Here is a 22689-nt window from a genome sequence, read left to right on the forward strand (position 1 = left end):
AAATACTGTGTAAATGACTGAATATATTCAACTTTCTTTTCTATCTTTGAACAGCTTTATTTAAACCCTGTCTGTTTTTTGTTAGTGCTTCTAAGAATACACAAAAATACCTACTTAATCATGTTTTTATCATGAGATCCTTTGGGGTATTTGAAGATAGCCATAGTATTTCCCTTGAGTCCTCTTAGGTAAATATACTTCTTTCTTTAGCTCATATGACTTTAGTTTTTATTTCACTCTCTTCTTAATACTCTTTTCTTTTTAAATATTTATTTTTTAGTTGTAGATGGACACAGTACCTTTATTTATTTATTTTTAGGTGGTGCTGAAGTTTGAACCCAGGGCCTTGCATGTGCTAGGCGAGCACTGTACTGAGCCACAATCCCTGCCCCCCTGAATATTCGTTAGTTTAATTATATCTCCCGAGGTGTGGTGATCAATTTTTTGGGTATATTCTGATGAGTACAGATAGAACAGCTTTTGCATATCTTTTATTGTATATTTTTACTGAATTCTTTCTGAGGTCACATTAATTTCTTTGGCAAGCAAAACCCATCCTCAGCTAATGTTGTGTTTACTATCACTTAAGAAAAATGACAGCAACAAAAGCTAGGTCTTTTTAGCTACTGATAAGCAGTATATCTCCCATATTTTAGAGCTGAACTTGTACAGTGGTATTTTTTAATCAAAATACAGGTAAGCTTTTGTAAGGAAATGGGCATTTACTCAGTGCCGAAGAAGAAACATTTGTTTAGGGACTTCTGGGCTCAGACTCTGTAGTCCTTGCAGTTAAGGATATGATTTTGGTAGCAACTTTATGAATCAGAAAACCCAGATGTTTGTAAATATTTAAACACATTTTTTCAATATTTATTTTTTAGTTGGACACAATAGTTTTATTTTGTTTATTTTTATGTGGTGCTGAGGATCAAACCCAGGGCCTCAAGTGCTAGACAAGCACTCTACCACTGATCCACAACCCCAGCCCCACATGTCCAGATTTTGACAAACTTGGTTAGCATTGGTATTCATAAGTGGTATGATAGAAACAAGACATTAGGGGGGAAAAAAATAAGAGAAAGGCAGCTGGGAAAGAACAAATAAGGAAATATTTTTCATTCCATTATGTTAGCATTTGTCTGCATCTGCACAAAGCAGAGAGCGTAGAAAACAAGAAACCAACCTGTGAAAAATGTTCATTCCATGAACTTCCATGAAGTTTCTGTAAGCACCTTAGGTCTTTTTAAGACAGTTTTTTTTTTTTTTTTGGTCATAAAAACTGCTCTATATAAGCAATTGCTCTACCACTAAGCTACTCCCCTGATATAAGACAGTTTTTACTTTTAGGGAAAAAAATATGTCAGCATGAATTTTTTTTAGTATAATTCTTGAAACACTTCTCCAATTTGGGAGAGAACAGAATATATTGGAATAAACAACATTGAAAAATATGATTTCAGCCTAATATTAGTTTACATAGCTATTTATGGGGATATAAAGATTAATTCCCTTCCCTAAGGATTTGATAAAACAACAGACATCGTAGATGATAAAAACATTTTTGTAGGAGAGAGATGCACATGATGTCAAGAATATTATATGGGGGCCAGGCACAGTGGCACATGCCTGTAATCTCAGTGACCTGGGAGGTTGAAGCAGGAAGATAGCAAGATAAAGGCCACCTCAGCTTTAACAAGACTATAAGCAACTTAGCAAGACACTGTCTAAAAATAAAAAGGACTGGGGATGTAGCTCAGGATAAAGCACCTTTGTGTTCAATCCCCAGTATCCAAAAAAAAAAAAAAAAAAAAAAGGTTCATGTGGTAGTACAGTTCATCTTGATCAGGTGCTTAAAATTATGACATACTTACGGAATAAGGTATATCAGTGTATAAGTCATTATTGAAATTATGATAACATTTGAGCTATGACGTTAGTATGAATTACTAAAATAGTTATTTTTAAATATAGTTTTTATACCTTTAAGAATATATATTAATGCTGAATTTTCAGAATCTCAAATAATATGCTATTAAAATTACGCCTTACATATTTGTATATCGTTTGTGTATCTATTGTAGAACTTGGAAGAATGTTTATTTTTCAATGTAAAGAGCCTTCTTGTAATCTTGTTATTCTAATAAATTCATTCTTTATAAAAGTGGGAAGGAATTTTGCATCATTTTAAGTCTAATGCTAAAACTGTGAAGGTGAATTAGTAAGGATAGAATAATTATTGATTTTGCTGTATATTCCTGCAGGGCTTGACAAACTTCATGTGTAGATGGATTAGATAGTAAATATTTTAACTTTACAGACCATGTGTTCTTTGCCTTAATTACTCTGTTATTTTGTCCTGAAAGCAGCTGTACACAATGGGCGTGCATGTGACTCTATTCGAATAAAACTTTATTATATCTCAGTGGTAGAGTGCTTGCCTAGCATGTGCGAGGCCCTGGGTTCAATCTGGAGTACCACATAAAAATAAATAAATAAAATAAAGGTATTGTGTTCGACTACACCTCAAAAGTAAATATTAAAAAAAAAAACTTTATTTACAAAAACAGACAACTGGCTGACTTTGCTCTTGGGCCATAGGTGTTTTTTTTTTTTTTTTTTTTGGTAGATGGACACAATATCTTTATTTTATTTATTTTTTTAATGTGGTGCTGAAGATCGAACCCAGTGCCTCACACATGCAAGGCAATCACTCAACTATGAGCTACCACCCCAGCTCTTGGGCCATATTTTTTAATCCTTGTTCTGTGAAAAGGAGAGATTAATGTCCCAAATGTTGTTATTTTAAGTATTCTTTCATTCCAAGTTTTTTTTTTTTTTTTGTATCAGGAATTGAATCCAGTTGTATTTAACCACAGAGCCATATCCCCAGCCCTTTTTATTTATTTATTTATTTATTTATTTAGAGACAGGGTCTCCCTCAGTGCTTAGGGCCTTGCTAAGTACTGAGGCCTTGCTAAGTACTGAGGCTGACTTTTTTCGATGATTGCTCCTGCCTCAGCCTCTCAAGTAACTGGGATTACAAGTGTGTGCCATTACATCCAGGACAAGTGTTCTTAATTTAAGATTTTAAATCTAGTGATTTACTATACAGATAGAGTATGTGCTAGAGAAGAATCTAATGTTGCTGCCAGTTTATTGATGAGAGAAATATTTTTATATGTTTCTTTGTTTTATTTTTAATAGGAGCACCCAGACTAAAATGTCATGAACTCTTGAATTATATCATGGAGACAGTGAAAGATTCATCCAATGGGGTTATTTATGGAGCTGATTGTAGCAACATACTACTCAAAGACATTCTTTCAGTGAGAAAATACTGGTGTGAGATATCACAGCAACAGTGGCTAGGTATGTTTTGAAGGTTGCTATTTATGATTTTTTTCCTCATGACATGGACTTTCACCAATAAAAGCATTCATAGTGCATCTGTATCGCCCAAATGACCTCACACTTTCATAGTACTTTAGTGAAAGAAATTGAGTATCAGTCTTTTGATGTGGTTGTACCATCTTGTATATTCTGTGATATTTGCTCTTTAATTTTAAACAAAATGTCCTTAATTTTCATTTAATACATACTTTCTGAAGTATTAAGTCCACTAATGTTATGAAGAGGACAAGATACAGAAGTATCAATTGGATTAGGGAATTAACAGGTTCCTGGTAAGATAATGGAAATTAGTGTATTAGAATGAAATATACAAGATCCAGTGATTTACTAGATAGATAGAATGGGTGTTAGGCAAGAATCTAGTGTTTCTAGTTTATTGATCAGAGGTACTCAATGATCATGGAAAAAGGAAATTATGGTCAGAATCTGAAATATTTCAGTTTATTGATTTTAAAAGTGGAACAATTCTGAGAGAATTTAATGGATTAAAGTGGGATTTGCCATTATTGAGATGATTTTAAGCCAGATGTTAAAGTCTACTAATCCACTAGCTCTGAATATTAAGGCTGATTTTTGTTAACTAAATTAAAAGACATTTACCTATATTTATTGTTAATTTTATGATTTCAAAATGAGATATATATGAACTACAAAGCCATGAAATAGTGCCCTCACTTCTGCATTATTCTACTTTTCCAAATGAATTAAGGAATTCTCAATAGTTGCAGTAATTTCTTGTGAGTTATTTGGGCTGTTGCTGTTCCATCAAACAATGGACTCAAGTAAGCCAATGATACCTACCATTCTCAGCCAGATGTCTCACCAGAGTGGTCTAATCATATTTTGTATATTTGGGAACTTTAGATTATTGCTTACGACTGATTATACTGTAACAGGGCAGTCCTTTCCTCAGTCTCTTTGGTATGATTCTTCCATATAATTTGTTGTCTAACCTGCTTTTTGTTCTTCAGAAAACTAGTGTTACTTCTTATTATCAGTCTTATTTTCAGTAATTTTTGTAATTCCCTTTTCTCAGGCTTGCTTCTTGCTTGAGCATAGACTTCACTTTTTGAATAGTCCTCAAAGTGTGTTTGGTAGAAGTAGTAATTTAAGCCATGGTTATGATATTTTTTTATGGGGAGAATTTAGAATGAGATGAGAACATACCCTAAGACTGAACCTTCATCTCCATATAAATTTTGGAATTAGCTTATTGATTTCTACAAAATATCATGCTGAAATTTTCATAGATGTTTTGTTTATTGAACAATTAAGAATGCGTAGCCATCTTAACAATGTGGTGTCACTGAAATATCAAATGAATATGATATCTCCATTTATTTAGGTCTTTTTATATTTTTCATTAGTGTCCTATTACTGTCACCAGAGAGATTTTATACATGTTTTGTTAAATTTGTATACTGCAGTAGTTTGTAAATTGCACTATTTTTTAAATTAATTGGTTAATAAATTTTTAAAAATTTTTAAATTTGTTGTGATTAGTTATACATGACAGTAGAATGCATTTAGACACATTGTACAAATGGAGCACAACTTCTTCTCTGGCTGAACATAGTGCAGACTCACATTGGTAGTATAATCATACATTCAGCCTTTGGATTTGAGGGTTTGGCTTATTTCAGTTAGCATGATATTTTCCCGCTTCATTTACCTGCAAATGCCATACTTTCATTTTTTAAGGCTGAGTAATACTCCACTGTGTATATGTATCGCATTTTCTTTACCCATTGATCTGTTGAAGGGCATCTAGGTTGGTTTCATAGTTTAGCTATTGTGAATTGAGCTGCTAGAAACATTGATGTGGCTGTGTCACTGTAGTTTGCAGATTTTAAGTTCTTTGGGTATACACTGAGGACTGGGATAACTGAGTCAAATGGTGGTTCCATTCTAAGTTTTCTGAGTAATCTCCGTACTGCATTCCGTAGTGGTTACACCAATTTGCAGTCCCACCAGCAGTGTCTGAGTGTACCTTTTTCCCTACATCCTCACTGACACTTATTGTGGCTCATATTCTTGATAGTTAAATTGCACTGTTTTTGAAGTTTCATTTTCCAAGTCATTCAGTGCTATTATACTGATGTACAAGTGATTTTTGTATCTTTTTAAAAAAAAATTTTAAATTTTTTATTTATTTTTTTGGGTATTGGGGATTGAACTTGGGAGCAGTCAGCCACTGAACCACATTCCCAGCCCTATTTTATATTTTATTTAGAGGCAGAGTCTCACTGAGTTGCATGGTGCCTCGCTGTTGCTGAGGCTGGCTTTGAACTTGAGATCTGTCCATGTCAGCCTCCTGAGCCACTGGGATCACAGGTGTGGACCACTGTATCCTAGCACTTTGTTAAAATCTTCTGTTACTTATAAGGCCTTTTTTTTTTTGTGTGTGTGTGTGTGTGTGTAATTTTTCTGCGTAGATAATCATGACACCTGCAAGTAGTAATTTTTTTCTTCTTAACCATGTGGCTTTTATTTTTTTCTAACCTGGCTAGAATCATCAGTATTTTCCACCCCATGGTGAAATAAGTTTAAGAAAATTTATGATTTTTAACCATTTTTAAACATATAGTTCAGTAGCATTAAGCACATTCACATTGTTGTATAACCAGGGTTGGGGCCCCAGTTTAACCACACACACACACACACACACACACACACACACACAAAAAAAAAAAAAAAAATCCCTAACATTGTTGTGTATAACTATCCCTTCTATCTCCAGAACTTTTTTTCTCTATTCATTTGCTGTGGTTTGGATGTGGGTTGAGTTCATCCACACAAGGGTTCATGTGTTGGAGACTTGGTTCTTAATATGGCTTTGTAGAACTAAAGTCTAGTGTTAGATTATGGGAGGCATGCCCTTGAGAGGGATTTAACATAGTTCCTGGGATCTTCATTTAGCTCCTGAAAACACAAGGGGTTATTAAAAGCCTGAGCTTGACTCCTGCATCTTTGGCTTCCTCTGACTATGTTAGCTCTCCCCCGACCCAACCCCCTCTCACATGCATTCCCACCATTGAGGTGCCATCTGCCTTGAGACCATCATCAGACCCCAACCTCCAGAACTATGAGCTCAATAAACCTCTTTTTATAAAGTTTTTTTGGCTTCAGGTGTTTCATTATAGTAACAGGAGATGAACTCATAACACCATCGAATAGTAATTCTCTATTTGCTATTCCCACTGGCTCCTGACAGCTAAATATTCAACTTGTTTTTAAAAATGTGTTTATTTATTTATTTTGCATTACAATTCTTAATACTATTCAACTTTGAATTTGAAGTTCTAGATTATTCGTTGAACGGACTAGATGCCTGTATTACCATAAAATTTGTGTTAAAGTCTAATTCCCTAATGTGAGGATATTTGGAATTGTGGCATTTGTGAAGTCTTTAGGTCATGAGACCAGACAGCCAGCTTTCTCTCTTTCTGCCATATGAGAATACAGGTAGAAGTCAGCAGTTTGCAATGCAAAAGAGGATTATCAGAAGTGGACCATACCTGCACCTTGATTTCACACTTCCATTCCCCAGAAATGTGAGAAATAAATTTCTGTTGTTTATAAGCCAGTATATGATAGATAGTTAATAGCAACCTGAACAAAGCAGGCAAAAGCAGTATTTGTCCTTTGCAATTGGCTTATGACACTTACCAAATGTCATTGATGCTCATCCATCTTGTAGGAGCAGATCAGACTTTCCTTCACTTTTAAGACTGAACAATATTCTGAACAAAATGTCACATTTTGTTTATTCATTGATGGACACTTAGGTTTCTACTTTTTGGTTATTATTAAGAATACTGCTGTGTATAAATATCTTTTGGGTTTCCTGCTTTCATTTCTTTCAGATTTATATTCAGAAGTGAAATTGCTGATATGATAATTCTATATTTAATTTTTGAGGAACCAAGATATGTTTTCCCCAGAGGCTGCTCCATTTTACATGGACAAGGGTTTAAATTTCTTCACATTTTCACCATTTATTTTCTCTGTTTTTTGAATGATAAAGTAAAATGGTGTTTCATTTGCATTTCCTTAATGACTAGTGATGTTGAACTTTTCATGTTTATTGTCAGTTTATATTCTTATAGAGAAATGTTTAAGTGCTTTGTCCTTTTTTATTATTTTTATTTATTTTTTTAGTAATTTTAGGTTCACAGCAAAGTTGAGAATTTATAGATCTCTCATATATTCCCCACAACCCCAGTTCTTAGTCTCTTCCATTATCAACATTTCCTATCCTTTGCCTATTTTTAGTTAGGTTTGTTTTTGTTGTAGGAGTTTTAAAAAATATATTATAGATATTAATTTCTTACCAGATGTATAGTTTGCAAATATTTTCTCTTGTTCCAGGGGTTGCTTTTTCATTGTTGATAGTGTCTTTTGATGCACAAAAACTTTTTAATGAGATGAAGCCCAGTTTATTTTCTTTTGTTGTTCTATCAGAGAAATCATTGCCAAATCTGTAGCCTAGTGTTATGAAACTCTTCCCCTTTGTTTTTTCCCCAAAGTTTTTGTTTAATAGCTTTACCACCAGCATGATATTGAATAACAGCAATAAGAATAGACAAATTTGCCTTCCTCTGATCTTAGGGAAACCATTCAGGGTTAGACCAATAAGCAGGCTATTAGCTATCAATACAGGTTGAGGATAGTTCTTTCTATCCATTATTACTGCTAGTATTTTTTTAAATTATGAATGGATGTTCAGTTTTTTAAAAAAAAACAAGGAAAAGTATTTATTGATATGATTATCTAAGGTTTTTGTTGTTGTTAGTCTGATGCCTTACAATGATGGATTTTTCAAATATTTAGCCAACCTTCAGTTCCCACGATATACACCATTGGGATATTGATTTCAGCATGATTCCCTGCTTTTTCCTCTGCTTTTTCCCACCTCTCTTTCCTCCCCTCTCGCATTCTCCTTTGTCTACTCTACTAGACTTTCTTTTACTCAGCTATTAATTTTTATTTGATTGGTTCTTTATCTTATCCTATCCTTCCCTCTTCCTTTCCTTTATTTCACTCTATCTTAATATTTGACCTTTGAATTTCTGAGTTTGGCTTATTTCACTTAGTGTGATATTCTTCATTTCCATCCATTTACTGGCAGATGCCATAGTTTCATTCTTTATTATGGCTGAGTAGAACTCCATTGTAGAGATATACCCCAGTTTCTTAATCTGTTCATCTATTGATGGGCATCTGGATTGATTCCATAATTTAGCTATAGTGAATTGTACTGCTATAAACATGTAGTTGGCTGTATCGCTATAGTATGCTGAGTTTAGATCTTTTGGGAAAATACCAAGGAGTGGAATAGCTGGGTCATAAGCTGGTTCCACCCCTAGTTTTTTGAAGAACCTCCATACTTCTTTCCAGAGTGGTTGTACTAGGCTGCAATCCCACCAACAATGTACAAGTGAACCTTTTTCCCCACAGCCTCACCAGCATTTGTTATTTATATTTTTGATCATTGGAGTGAGGTGAAATATTAATGTTGTTTTGGTTTTCATTTCCTTGATTGCTAGAGATGTTGAGTATTTTTTTTTTAAATATATTTGTTGGCCATTTGTTTCTTGTTTTGAGAAGTTTCTGTTTTAGTTCCTTGTCCATTTATTCATTGGATTATTTGGAGTTTTTTGGTGTTAAGCTTTGAGTTCTTTATATATTCTGAATATTAATCCTCTAGTGGAAGTGTAGCTGGCCAAGATTTTCTCCCATTCTCTAAGCTCTCACTTCACACTCTTGATCGTTTTCTCTGTTGTGCAGAAGCTTTGTAGTTTGATGGCGTCCTACTTACTGGTTTTTGGTTTTATTTCTTGCACTTTATGGGTCTTGTTAAGGAAGTTGGTGCCAGCACTTACATGATGGAGTGTTGACCCTGTGTTTTCTTGTAGCAATTGTCAGGTTTTTGGTCTAATTCCTAAATCTTTGATTCATTTCAATTTGAGTGTTTTTTCAGGGTGAGATACAGGGGTCTAGTTTAATTTTTCTACATATGGCTCATCCAGTATTCCCAGCACCATTTTTGTCAAATATCAGACAGCTGTAGGTATGTGGGTTTGTCTCTGTGTCCTCTATTCTGTTCCATTGGTCTTCATGTCTATTTGGTGCCGATACCATGCTGTTTTAATTATTACAGCTGTGTAGTATATCAGTTCAGGTGTTGTGATATCTCCTGCTTCACTTTACTTTTCTTGCTTAGTATTGTTTTGCCTATCCTGGGTGTCTTATTCTTCCAAATGAATTTAAGAATTGTTTTTCTTAATTCTGTGAGGAACATCATTCATACACACACACACATTCATACACACACACACACACACACACACACACACATATTGTTGATATTTTGATGAAGATTGTGTTGAATCTGTATGTTGCTTTTGGTAGGATGGCCATTTTGACAATATTGATGCTGCCTGTTCGAGAATATGGGATGTCTTTCTATCTTCTAAGGTCGTTTTTAGTTTGTTTTCCTTCTTCAATGTTTTATAATTTTCACTGTGGATCTCATACACCTCCTTAGTTAGATTAATTCCTAAGTATTTGTTTGTTTGTTAAGGGGATGGTTTTTCTGATTTCTTCCTTAGCTGAATCACTGTTGGAGTATAGTTAGGCTGTTGATTTATGGGTATTGATCTTGTATCCTGCTACTTTGCTAAATTCATTTAAGGGCTCTGGTAGAGTGTTTTTGGGTTTTCTAGATATAGGATCATATCATTGGCTAACAGAGATAGTTTAACAACTTCTTTTTTATTTGTATGCCTTTGATTTCTTTTTCTTGCCTCATCACTTTGGCTAATGTTTCAAGGACTGTATTGAATAAGAGTGGTGAGAATGGACAGTCTTGTCTTGTTCCTGATCTTAGAGGAAATGTTCTTAGTTTTTCTCATTTAGTATGATGTTGGATTTGGGTTTGTCATAGATGGCCTTTACAATGTTGAGGTAAAATTCCTTTTATCCCTCCAATGTATTTTATATGAATAGTTGCTGGATTTTATCAAAAGACCTTTTCTGCATCTATTGAGATGATCATGTGATTTTTGTCTTAATTCATTAAGTGGTGAATTACATTATTATGTTGAACCAACCTTGTATCCCTGGAATGAAACTACTTGATCATGATGTATTATCTTTTTTTTCCTTTTTTGATGTATTTTTTAATGCATTTGCTAATTTTATTAAGGATTTTTCCATCTATATTCATCAGGGGTATTGGTCCATGGTTTTCTTTCCTTGATGTCTTTGTCAGCTTTGGAATCATGGCTATACCCATTTCATAAAATTTATTTGGGAGTGTTCCCTTCTTTTGAGTTTCAAGGAATAATTTGAGAAAAATTAGTGGTGGTTCTTCTATAATAGTTTGGTAGAACACAGCTGAGAATCTGTCAGGTCTTGGACTTTTCTTTTTTGGAAGGCTTTAATTGATGTTTCGATTTTGTAACTTGATATTGGTTTGTTTAGGTTTTCTGTATCTTCCTGATTGAATTTGTGCAGGTTGTATGCATCTAGAAATTTGTCATTGTCTTCAAGATTTTAAAGTTAATAAACTAGGAGTATAAATTTTCTAAAAATGTTCTGATAATCCTCTGGATTTCAGAATGGTCTGTGGTGATATCTTCTTTTCATCTCTGATCATAGTGATTTGTATCTTCTCACTGTTTCTTTTCTTTGCATATCTTTTGTTCTTTTGTTTAGTTTGGCTGAACAAAATCTTTTCAAAGAACCAACTTTTTATTGCATTGATTCTGCGAACATTACAATATAAATGTTCTTTATACCTTTAGTTTGTATCTCTATGTTCTCTTCTATCCCAATAATTCTTAGGTTTGGTCATTTAATGTTCTCGCAGAGTTCTTGTATATTCTGATCACATGCTATAATTTTTCCCTTTACTGCCTTCTGTGTACTCAAGATCCTATAGCCTGTTCCAGACCTGAAGTTCTGTCTTCTAGGGCTAAGGTTCTTTTATCAATGCATTCTTATTTGTTACTGATGCCTTCAAGTGAATTTTTAATTTGATTGGTTGTGTCTTTCTTTCTTTTCTAGGAATTATTGGTTTCTTCTATTTCTTTTTTTTTTTTGTACTGGGAATTGAACTTAGGTGTGCTCAACCACTGAGCCACATCTTCAACCTTTTTTTATATTTTATGTTGAGACAGGGTCTTGCTGAATTGCTTAGGGCCTCACTTAGTCGTTGAAGCTGGCTTTGAACTTGTCATCCTCTTGCCTCAGCCTCCTGAGCCGCTGGTCTCTTCACTATTTCTATTTCTTTATTAAAATGTCTTTACATTTTAATTTATATGCAATCCTGTAATTGCTCTCTTAATTCCTTCTTTAGATTTTCTTATAGTTAATTGAACATTTTAATAATCAGTTTTTTATACTCTTTTTCTGGACTTTCATCCACCTCACTATCCATGGGATCCTTTATTGGCTGATTGTGGATTTTGGGAGGTGGGGTGTTGTTTGCCTTGAGATCTTGGACTTGAACATCAAGTGAGATGGATTTCCTACTCCCTCCTTTTATGCGTGTCCTTTTGTGTGTAATTATCTTATTTGTTCTGGGACTTCTCTGTTTTTGATGTATGAGTACATGCCAAGGGGTGGACCTGAGTTCCCTCTTTGATTGTACTTTTTGTGTCCTTGTTGTTGGTTTGGGGCTTTTGTCTCCCCACTTCTTTGCATTGGAGTAATGTCAGAGAATGTTTTGTTCAGCTGTAGACTCTAAACTGTGAACATTTATTGTCCCTGTAGTTTCAAAGGACCTCACAGAAGGAGGAGAAATAAACAATACACAGCATTAAAGTAAATACCCAGTTCCTAATATCTCCAACATTAATTCAGACCAGTATTCAGGAATGGTCAGTTCAGCAGTTGTCAATAGTAAAAATAATAACCATGAACTAGATCTGGCTTTAAATTGAAGAGTAGGTGCCAACTATATCTTGCACAGCAGCAGCGACTGTATTAGCATTAATGTTGGGGACAGGATTTATATAAGCCAATTAGTTCTCAAAAATACAGTTTATTAAGGAAAAGAAAATGTGTTAGAAAGTTAGACAGTTTAAAAGTTCAAAAAGTGAATGGAGAGAATGTAGAAGAGATGTAGCAGGTGATGTTTATACAGAAGGAAGGAAAAAATAGAAGCAAAGTATTGGGAGAGAGGGCAAAAGATGTACTTGGTTTTTTTTTTTTCTTTTTTTGCATTACAATTCTTATTATACATACTTACCACAATTTTTCATATCTCTGTTTGTATATGAGTAGGTTGACACCCAATTTAAGTCTTCATACATGTACTTTGGATAATGATGTCCATCACATTCCACGATCCTTGCTAGTCCCCTACCTCCTCTCTTTCCCTCCCTCCCCTCATCCCTATCTAGAATTCATCTACTCATCCCATGTTCCCCCTCTTTACCCCACTATGAGTCAGCCTCCTTATATCAGAGAAAACATTCAGCATTTGTTTTTTGGGGATTGGCTAACTTCACTTAGCATTATCTTTTCTAACTTCATCTATTTACTTGAAAATGCCATGATTTTATTCTATTTTATTGCTGCATAAAATTCCATTGTGTATATATGCCACATTTTTTTTATCCATTCATCCACTGAAGGACATCTAGGTAGGCTCCACAGTTTAGCTATTGTGAATTGTGCTGCTATAAACATTGATATAGCTGTCTCACTATAGTGTGTTGTTTTTAAGTCCTTTGGGTATAGTCCGAGGAGAGGGATACCTGCGTGAAATGGTGATTCCATTCCCAGATTTCCAAGGAATCTCCATACTGCTTTCCAAATTGGCTACACCAATTTGCAGTCCCACCAGCAATGTATGAGTGTACCTTTTTCCCCACATCCTCGCCAGCACTAATTGTTGTTTGTCTTCATAATAGCTGCCATTCCGACTGGAGTGAGATGATATCTTAGAGTAGTTTTGATTTGCATTTCTCTGATTGCTAGACATGATGAGTGTTTTTTCATATATTTGTTGATTGATTGTATATTCTCTTCTGAGCAGTGTCTGTTCAGGTCCTTGGCCCATTTGTTGATTGGGTTATTAGTTTTTTCGGTGCTTAGTTTTTTGAGTTCTTTATCTACCCTAGAGATTAGTGCTCTATCTGATGTGTGAGGGGTAAAAATTTGCTCCCAGGATGTTGGCTCTTTTTCATCTCACAGATTGTTTCTTTTGGTAAGAAGAAACTTTTTAGTTTGAATCCATCCCATTTATTGATTCTTGGTTTTAATTCTTGCAGTATCAGAGTCTTATTAAGGAAGTTGGGGCCTGAAGATTAGAGCTTTTTCTTCTATTAGATGTAGAGTCTCTGGTTTAATTCCTAGGTGCTTGACCCATTTTGAGTTAAGTTTTGTGTATGGTGAGAGAGATGGGTTTTATTTCTTTCTTTCTTTTTTTTTTTTTTAATTTCTCCATCTCCCTCTACCTCCAAGGCCTCTAATTGTAAGATCTGTGGAATCTAGAGGGATGTTTTAAAACTCAGTTGCCTCTTCACTTCAACACACACTTTTTTTTAAGAGAGAGAGAGAGAATTTTTTTTAATATTTATTTTTTAGTTTTCGACAGACACACAACATCTTTGTTTGTACGTGGTGATGAGGATTGAACCTGGGCTGCACGCATGCCAGGCAAGCGCGCTACCGCTTGAGCCACATCCCCAGCCTGTGTTTTATTTCATTTTGTTGCCTATGGATTTCCAAGTTTCCCAGCACCATTTGTTGAAGAGGCTATTTTTTTCTCCAATGCATGTTTTTGGCACCTTTGTCTAATATAAGATAGTTGTAATTTTGTGGGTTAGTCTCTGTGTCCTTTATTCTGTACCATTGGTTTACCAGTCTGTTTTGGTGCCAATACCATGCTGTTTTTATTACTATTCCTTTGTAGTATAGTTTAAGGTCTGGTATAGTGATGCCACCTGCTCTACTCTTCCTGCTAAGGATTGCTTTAGCTATTCTGGGTCTCTTCTTTTTCCAGATGAAGTTTATGATTGCTTTTTCTATTTCTATGAGGAATGACATTGGGATTTTGATTAGAATTGCATTAAATCTGTGTAGTGCTTTTGGTAGTATGGTCATTAGTATGATAATATTAATTCTGCCTACCCAGGAGCAAGGTAGATCTTTCCATCTTCTAAGGTCTTCTTTGATTTTTTTCTTTAGGGTTCTGTAGTTTTCATTGAATAGATCTTTCACCTTTTTCATTAAGTTGATTCCCAGGTATTGAAAGGGCAAATTTTCTAAGCTGCAAAGCCTGAGTTAAAATGTAAAGGACCAGGTATTGTTAAGTTTCTATGCTACACTCAAAGCCTGAAGTTCCTGTAGCTGTTAGGACAATTCCCGGGACTGCCCATTAGATAATCTCCCTTGACTACCTAGTTGTTTAACAACCCCGAGCAACTCAGCTCGTACGCACTCCGGGACCCTGTGCAGCTTGGCACATAGGTATTCAGGGCCCAAACCAGTCAGTTTGAATGTATCCCCTCCTTAGGAGTGACCTGTCGCTCCCGCCCGACCTGTTCCCGCCAATGAATGTACTAATCATGTTTGAGAATTGTTGTTTGATTTTCCCGCTGTGTATGGTGATTTGTTAAAGGAGACTTGATGTATGTAAAGTCCTGCCCTCCCTAAAAAAGTGTACTTAAGCACTGCTCAACCCCTGCTCGGGGCTCTGGGCCGCTCTCCCTTGTTGAGTGAGCACAGAGCCCCAGCATGCTGGATCCCCAATAAACCCCCTTTTGCTGTTGCATGAGTCCGTCTCTTGGTGGTCTCTTCCTCCGTCACTGCCGGACCCTTACAGTATCTTATTTTTTTTTTCGAGGCTATTGTGAATGGGGTAGTTTTCCTCATTTCCTTCTCAGAGGCTTTGTCACTGACATACAGAAATGCCTTTGATTTATGGGTGTTGATTTTATATCCTCCTACTTTGCTGAATTTATTTACTAGTTGTAGCAGTTTTCTCATGGAGTTTTTTGGGTCTTCTAGATATAGAATCATATCGCCAGCAAATAGTGCTAATTTATGTTTTTCTTTTCCTATGCATATCCCTTTGATTTCTTTCATTTGTCTAATTGCTCTGGCCAGTGTTTCAAGAACTATGTTGAATAGAATTCGTAAAAGAGGGCATCCCTGTCTTGTTCCAGTTCTTAGAGGGAATGCCTTCAATTTTTCTCCATTTAGAGTTATGTTGGCCTGAGGCTAAGCGTAGATAGCCTTTACAGTGTTGAGATACGTTCCTGTTACCCCTGGTTTTTCTAGTGTTTGTAACATAAAGGGGTACTGTATTTTATCAAATGCTTTTTCTGCATCTATTGAGATGATCATATGATTCTTATCTTTAAGTCTATTGATGTGATGAATTACATTTATTGATTTTCATATGTTCAGCCACCCTTGCACCCTGGGATGAATCCCACTTGAACGTGGTGCACAATCTTTTTGATGTGTTTTTGTGTTCAATTTGCCAGAATTTTATTGAGAATTTTTGCATCTATGTTCATTAGAGATATTGGTCTGAAGTTTTCTTTCTTTGAGGTGTCTTTGCCTGGTTTTGGAATCAGGGTGATATTGGCCTCATAGAATGAGTTTGGAATTACTGCCTCTTTTTCTATTTCCTGAAATAAATTGAAGAGTATTGGTATTAGTTCTTCTTTAAAGGTAGAACTCGACTGTGTATCCATCCTGTCCTGGACTTTTCTTGGTTGGTAAGCTTTTGATGATTTTTTCTATTTCCTCACTTGATATTCATCTGTTTAAATTGTGTATATCTTCCTGACTCAATCTGGGCAAATCATAAGACTTAAGAAATTTGTCGATGCCTTTAATGTCTTCTATTTTATTGGAGTGTAAGATTTCGAAATAAGAAAAAGAATTTTAAAAACCCCAAATCTTAAGAATGAAGGAACCATCTCCCCTGAAGTAGTCAAAATAGTTGGCCAGATTGGGAGGTCTCTATGTCCAACATTTTTTTTTTTTCCAATTCTTCCTGAGTTATGTACTAACAAAGTAGGGAGTGAGAGTATTAACCCGGTCCTGTTTTTGTATTGCTCTCTGAGCTGCCAGTTGGACCACTCTAAGATGGAGGCCATTTGATATAAGACTCCAGCTTCCTTTCTCACCTGTATGAAGTGGGGTAGGTTAGGACAAACTGTCAGTTGATATTTTGTCCTTTTGGACCTGTTTGGTGTACTCCCAATGGAAAGCTTCTGCTGAGTTCTGTGAAGGGAGTTGCCAAAGGTAGGGCTATTATCTAATCAGGCCTCAGGGGCTTTCTTAGACAGTGCCTGCCTTGGAGAGAGTAGATCAACCTGCCCCTAGGGCTAGACAGTAGCTGGCCTCTTATGCTGGTCTGGTTCTCAGAAGCCTTCTTAGAAATCAGTCTGCTTTCCAAATTGGCCTCACCAATTGGCAGTCCCACCAACAATGTGCAAGTGTACCCTTTTCCCCACATCCTTGCCAGCACTTGTTGTTTGACTTCATAATGGCTGCCAATCTTAGTGGACTGAGATGGTATCTTAGGGTGGTTTTGATTTGCATTTCTCTGACTGCTAGTTATGGTGAGCATTTTTTCATGTACTTGTTGATTGATTGTATGTCCTCCTCCGAGAAGTGTCTGTTCAGGTCCTTGGCCCATTTGTTGATTGGGTTATTTGTTATGTTATTGTTTAATTTTTTGAGTTCTTTGTATACTCTGGATATTAGGGCTCTATCTGAAGTGTGAGGAGTAAAAATTTGTTCCCAGGATGTAGGCTCCCTATTTACCTCTTGTATTGTTTCTCTTGCTGACCCAGCTATTCCCCTTCTCGGACTATTCCCTAATGACCTTAAAAGAGCGTACTGTAGGGATACTGCCACATCGATGTTCATAGCAGCACAATTCACAATAGCTAGACTGTGGAACCAACCTAGATGCCCTTCAATAGATGAATGGATTGAAAAAAATGTGGCATTGATACACAATGGAGTACTACTCAGCACTAAAAAATGACAAAATCATGGCATTTGCCGGGAAATGGATGGCACTAGAGCAGATTATGCTAAGTGAAGCTAGCCAATCCCTAAAAAACAAATGCCAAATGTCATCTTTGATATAAGGAGAGCAACTAAGAACAGCAGGGAGGAAGAGCATGAGAAGAAGATCACCATTAAACAGTGACGAGAGGCGGGAGGGAAAGAAAGAGAGAAGGAAAATTGTATGGTAAAGGAAGGAGAACCTCATTGTTATACAAAATTACATATAAGAGGAAGTGAGGGGAAAGGGAAAAAAAACGAGAGAGAAATGAATTACAGTAGATGGGGTAGAGAGAGAAGATGGGAGGGGAAGAGATTGGGAGGGGAGGGGGGATAGTAGAGGATGGGAAAGGCAGCAGAATATAACATACACTAGTATGGCAGTATGTAAAAACGTGGATGTGTAACCGATGTGAATCTGCAATATGTATACGGGGTAAAAATGGGAGTTCATAATCCGCTTGAATCAAATGTATGAAATATGATGTCAAGAGCTTTGTAATGTTTTGAACAACTAATAATAAAAAAAAATTAAAAAAAATTCAGTCTGGAACAGGGGGAGCCAGTCCTCCATTCACTGCTGCTCACAAGCACAGTCATCGCAGGGTTAGTCCTTGAGTGTGTTCACACTCAATTGCTCAGTCTTCTGCCCAGCTTTAGCTGGTCACACGAGTGCTGCCAGACACAAAGGAGAAGTGAGTGGGACTCACCTTTGTCTTCCAGTTGAACCCCCCTGGGTACGGTCCACACCCTACCTGTTTTACTCAGGTTCCTTCAGGCCCAGCCTAAGTAGACTATATATGCTTTTTGGAATATTGTGGTCATGTTTGTTTTTTTCTGTGTGTCTGTGTCTGTCAATCACAACGCCTACATGCTTGTCCCATACAGGGCTCCTGCCTCAGCTGTCCTAGGCCACTAGAGGTATAGAGATGCTTTTTAAGCACCAGCGAGCTCAGTGCAGCTTCTGGATCAGTGATGATTTGGCAACTTTTGTTTTATTTTTGGGTACCTGGGATTGAACTCAACAGCACTTACCACTGAGCCACATTCCCGGACCCTATTTTATTATTATTTTTTGTATTTTATTTAGAGACAGGGTCTCATTGAGTTGCTTAGCACATTGCTTTTGCTGAGGCTGGCTTTGATCTCAAGATCCTCCTGCCTCAGCCTCCCAAGTTGCTGGGATTACAAGCTTATGTCACTGTGCCTGGTTTTGGCAACATTTTTTTTCTTTTTTATTCTAATTTGTTATATATGATAGCAGACTGCATTACAATTCATATGACACACATAGAACACAATTATTCGTATCTCTGATTGTATACAAAGTATTTTCACACCATTCCTGTCTTCATACATGTACTTAGGGTAATGATGTCCATCTCATTCTACCATCTTTCCTAACCCCATTCCCCCTCCCTTCCCCTCCCACCACTTGCCCATCTAAAGTTCCTCCATTCCTCCCATGCTCCCCCTCTCAACCTCACTATGAATTAGCCCCCTTATATCAGAGAAAACATTCGTCATTTGTTTTTTTGGAATTGGCTAACTTCATTTAACATTATCTTCTCCAGCTCCATCCATTTACCTGCAAATGCCATAATTTTATTCTATTTTATTGCTGAGTAATATTCCATTGTGTTTATATACACCACATTTTCTTTATCCATTCATCTACTGAAGGGCATCTAGTTTGGTTCCACAGTTTAGCTATTGTGAATTGTGCTACTATAAACATTGATGTGGCTGTGTCCCTATTGTATGCTGTTTTTAAGTCCTTTGTGTATAGACCAAAGAGTGGGATAGCTGGGTCAGATGGTGTTGCATTCCCTCTTTTCCAAGGAATCTCTGTACTACTTTCCATATTGGCTGCACCAATTTGCAGTCCCACCAGGAATGTATGAGTGTGTGAAAAAGGAAAAGCCAACACTGCAACCCAATAAAAGATATTTATTGGGTTTCTCCAGAAAACGACAGATTTTCTTGCAGGCCAGTCATTTATAAAAGGCCAGGATTTCTCTCAGCCTACTGTTTTCACTTGTGTCAAATGTTCCTCTTCATGTTGTTTTTGGGACTGAGAATCTGAAGCAGAAAGGAAAAGACTGCTGTCATTTTATGAGACATAAACTCTTTATTCTTTGATCAAGAATGCCTTGTGCCCAGTTAATTCTCCTCCTTCCAAAAAGAATCTCATGTCATTTGTCAGCATCCATGAAAATGCCATGTTTAATAGGTTATAAATAGATTAAAATCTAAACCTTAATAGTTCATGAATTATTTGCATATATTATTAATCAAATAGCATTAATATAAAACCAAAGCTGTGGAGTGTGTACTTTGTCAAATGTGCTTTATGCGTAGATCAAGGAACATGGGCTTAGAGAAGTTAGGTAACTTATTTGAAGTCTGTCTCTTAAACTAGTGCTTTTACACTAAATATTGAGTACTTTTAGACTGTTGAATATAAATTAGAACAAGTTTTAATTGTTTTCCTTATGTTAGATTATGAGATATTTCTACTGAATTGTGACATTTAACATATTTGCTTTGATTTTTTTTTTTTGGAAATAATCGGTTCCAGGTGTGGTGCTGTACTTGTAATCCCAGTGACTCAGGAAGGTGAGGCGGGAGAATCTCCAGTTTGAGTCTAACCTCAACAACTTAGTGAGACTCCCTCAATAAAAAAATAAAAAGGACTAGAGATGTGTAGCACAGTGATAAAGCACCCCTAGGTTTGATCCTCAGTATTGAAAAATAAAAATAATAATGGTAGTATCATTCATATATGTGTGTGTGTGTGTATGTGTGTGAGTATAAATAAATAATGTGTTTTGTTTTTGTTTTAGAATTATTCTCTGTGTACTTCAGGCTGTACCTCAAACCTTCCCAAGAAATTAATAGAGTTTTAGTGGCTAGAATAATTCATGCTGTTACCAAAGGATGCTGTTCACAAACTGATGGATTAAATTCTAAATTTTTAGATTCTTTCTCCAAGGCTGTTCAGTATGCAAGGTAATTTAATTTCTTTTTGTGTTGGCTTTTTAAATTTGTGTGTGTGTCTTATGTTAAATATAGTTAATAAAACTACTGCCTTTTAAAAATGATTATTTTGATTCTATAAATTTGTGGAGTATAATGTGATAATTTAATACATATATGCAGTATATAATGATCAAATCTGGGTAGATAACATTTCCATTTCCTTATACATTAAATTTTTTTTTACTCACACGTATTCTTAGGTTACTGTGTGATATTTCGGTACATGTAAGAAACTAGATTCATGTTTTACCTGTTCAAAAATAAACTCAGAGTGGATCAAAGGGAAACATAAAGGAAACATTGGTAAAGCAAACAGTTTTACAATTTTTTGAGTAGATCCCAAAAGCAGAAATAGACAAAAGCGGGCTATGTTAACTAAGAAGACTCTGCCCAACAATCAACAGACAACCTATAGAAAGGGAAAACTTTTTTTAAAAAAAATTAGTTATTTTTTATCTATTTAACTTAATTGTATATGACAGCAAAATGCATTTCAATTCATTGTACAGAAATGGAAAGCAACGTTTCAATTGTCTGGTTGTATATCGTACAGTTATACATGTACTTAGGGTAATGATGTCCATCTCATTCTACCATCTTTCCTACTCTCATAATAGAAAGGAAAAACTTTTTTTTTTTTTTTTGCAAACTTTTCATTTGACAAAGGATTAATATCTAGAATATAAAAAGACCTTAAAAACTCAACAAAAATACAAAAAACTGGGCAAAGGTCTTGAATTGAATACTTCTCAAAAGAAGAAATTCAGGGGCCAGCATATTAATGAGAGATGCTCAGCCTCATCAGCTGTTGGGAAAATGCAAGTCAAAACCACTGCAAGATATCATTTCATCTCCTTTAGAAGACCTATTTTTATTTTATTATTTTTTTGGATATGGGGGATTGAACTCTGGGGCACTCAACCACTGAGCCACATCCGCAGCCCAGTTTTGTATTTTGTTTAGAGACAAAGTCTCACTGAGTTGCATAGGGCCTCCCTATTACTGAGGCTTGCTTTGAACTCCCGATGCTCCTGACTCAGTCTCCCGAGCTGCTGGGATTGAAGGTGTGCTCTACCGCGCCCAGCAAAATAACTGTTTTTAAACATGCAAAAGTATTAAAAAATTATGGCAGAGGTTTTGAGAAAAGAAAACTTTCATGCTTTGTTGGTGGGAAGGTAAAACACTATCTTTCAAATAATGCATTGACCCATTGTAACAAAATCAGTAGATTCCTGAAGACTCAGAGCGAACACTCACTGAATTTAACTCAGTATGTGGAACATTAAATCATATTAAGTGGGATATCTGTCCTGTTAGAATAATGAATCTAGGAAAGTTAAATATCCTCCAAATAATTTTATCTTTTCCATTTTGACGATAGATGTAGTATATTGAGAATAAAGTAAACATATATTTTGGAAGTTTTAATATACATTTGTATGGTATTATCCAGTTTATAATGTGAAATGTTTTATAAGTGGTAACTATTACAGATCACTTTGTATATTTTAGGCAGTTTCAGCAGCAGAGAGATCTAACAGAAGTGATCATTTAGCACTGAATAAGAACCAGTTTTTGTTATTGTATTGTGTAATGCTGTTGTGATTTTTTTTTTTAATGGAGTTTTGTTATATTGGTCTTAAACTTGTAGACTCAACTGATATTTTAACCTCAGCTTCCCAAGTAGCTGGAACTACAGGTACATACCACTGTGCCTGGCTTTCTCATCAGTTTTGCATCTAAAACTATTGTTTGAAAATTAGATTTTTTTTAACTTGAAGCTTTATAACTATTTTTAGTATATGTAGTTTGTTCCCCCATTTTACCAAGTTGATTTTTTTTGTTTTCTGACACAGACAAGAAAAGAGTTCTGCAGGTCTTGGTCATATCTTAGCAGCCCTTATTATCTTTCTCAAATCCTTGGCTGTCAACTTCCGAATTCAAGTATGTGAATTAGGAGATGAAATTCTGCCTACCTTACTTTATGTTTGGACTCAACATAGATCTAATGATTCCTTAAAAGAAGTAATTATTGAATTATTTCAACTGCAAATTTATATCCATCATCCAAAAGGAGCCAAAACCCAGGAAAAAGGTATAAAGGCAATTTTTACTGTTTTGAATTTAATTCCTCATTAAAACATAGAGGCTTAAGTATGACATCAGTATTCTGTAGGAGGATTT

The 22689-nt window shown here is 35.6% G+C and overlaps 1 protein-coding gene across 9 annotated transcripts in view; it reads left to right on the forward strand.

Annotated features, from left to right (window-relative positions):
• The window catches only part of Atm (ATM serine/threonine kinase), a 164775-nt gene that overhangs the window by 4340 nt on the left and 137746 nt on the right, over positions 1 to 22689 (forward strand). For all 9 annotated transcript variants that reach the window (XR_013437870.1, XR_013437871.1, XM_078046956.1 and 6 more), the window contains exons 5-7: positions 3205 to 3369; positions 20310 to 20475; positions 22362 to 22600. Coding sequence is in view for 7 of the 9 variants with exons in the window: in XM_078046956.1 (XP_077903082.1) it covers positions 3205 to 3369; positions 20310 to 20475; positions 22362 to 22600 (570 nt within the window). In the remaining 2 variants the exon portion in view is untranslated. The remainder of the gene's footprint in view (positions 1 to 3204; positions 3370 to 20309; positions 20476 to 22361; positions 22601 to 22689) is intronic.

The sequence above is a fragment of the Ictidomys tridecemlineatus genome, chromosome 4 (genome assembly GCF_052094955.1).
Source record: "Ictidomys tridecemlineatus isolate mIctTri1 chromosome 4, mIctTri1.hap1, whole genome shotgun sequence".
NCBI lineage: Eukaryota > Metazoa > Chordata > Mammalia > Rodentia > Sciuridae > Ictidomys > Ictidomys tridecemlineatus.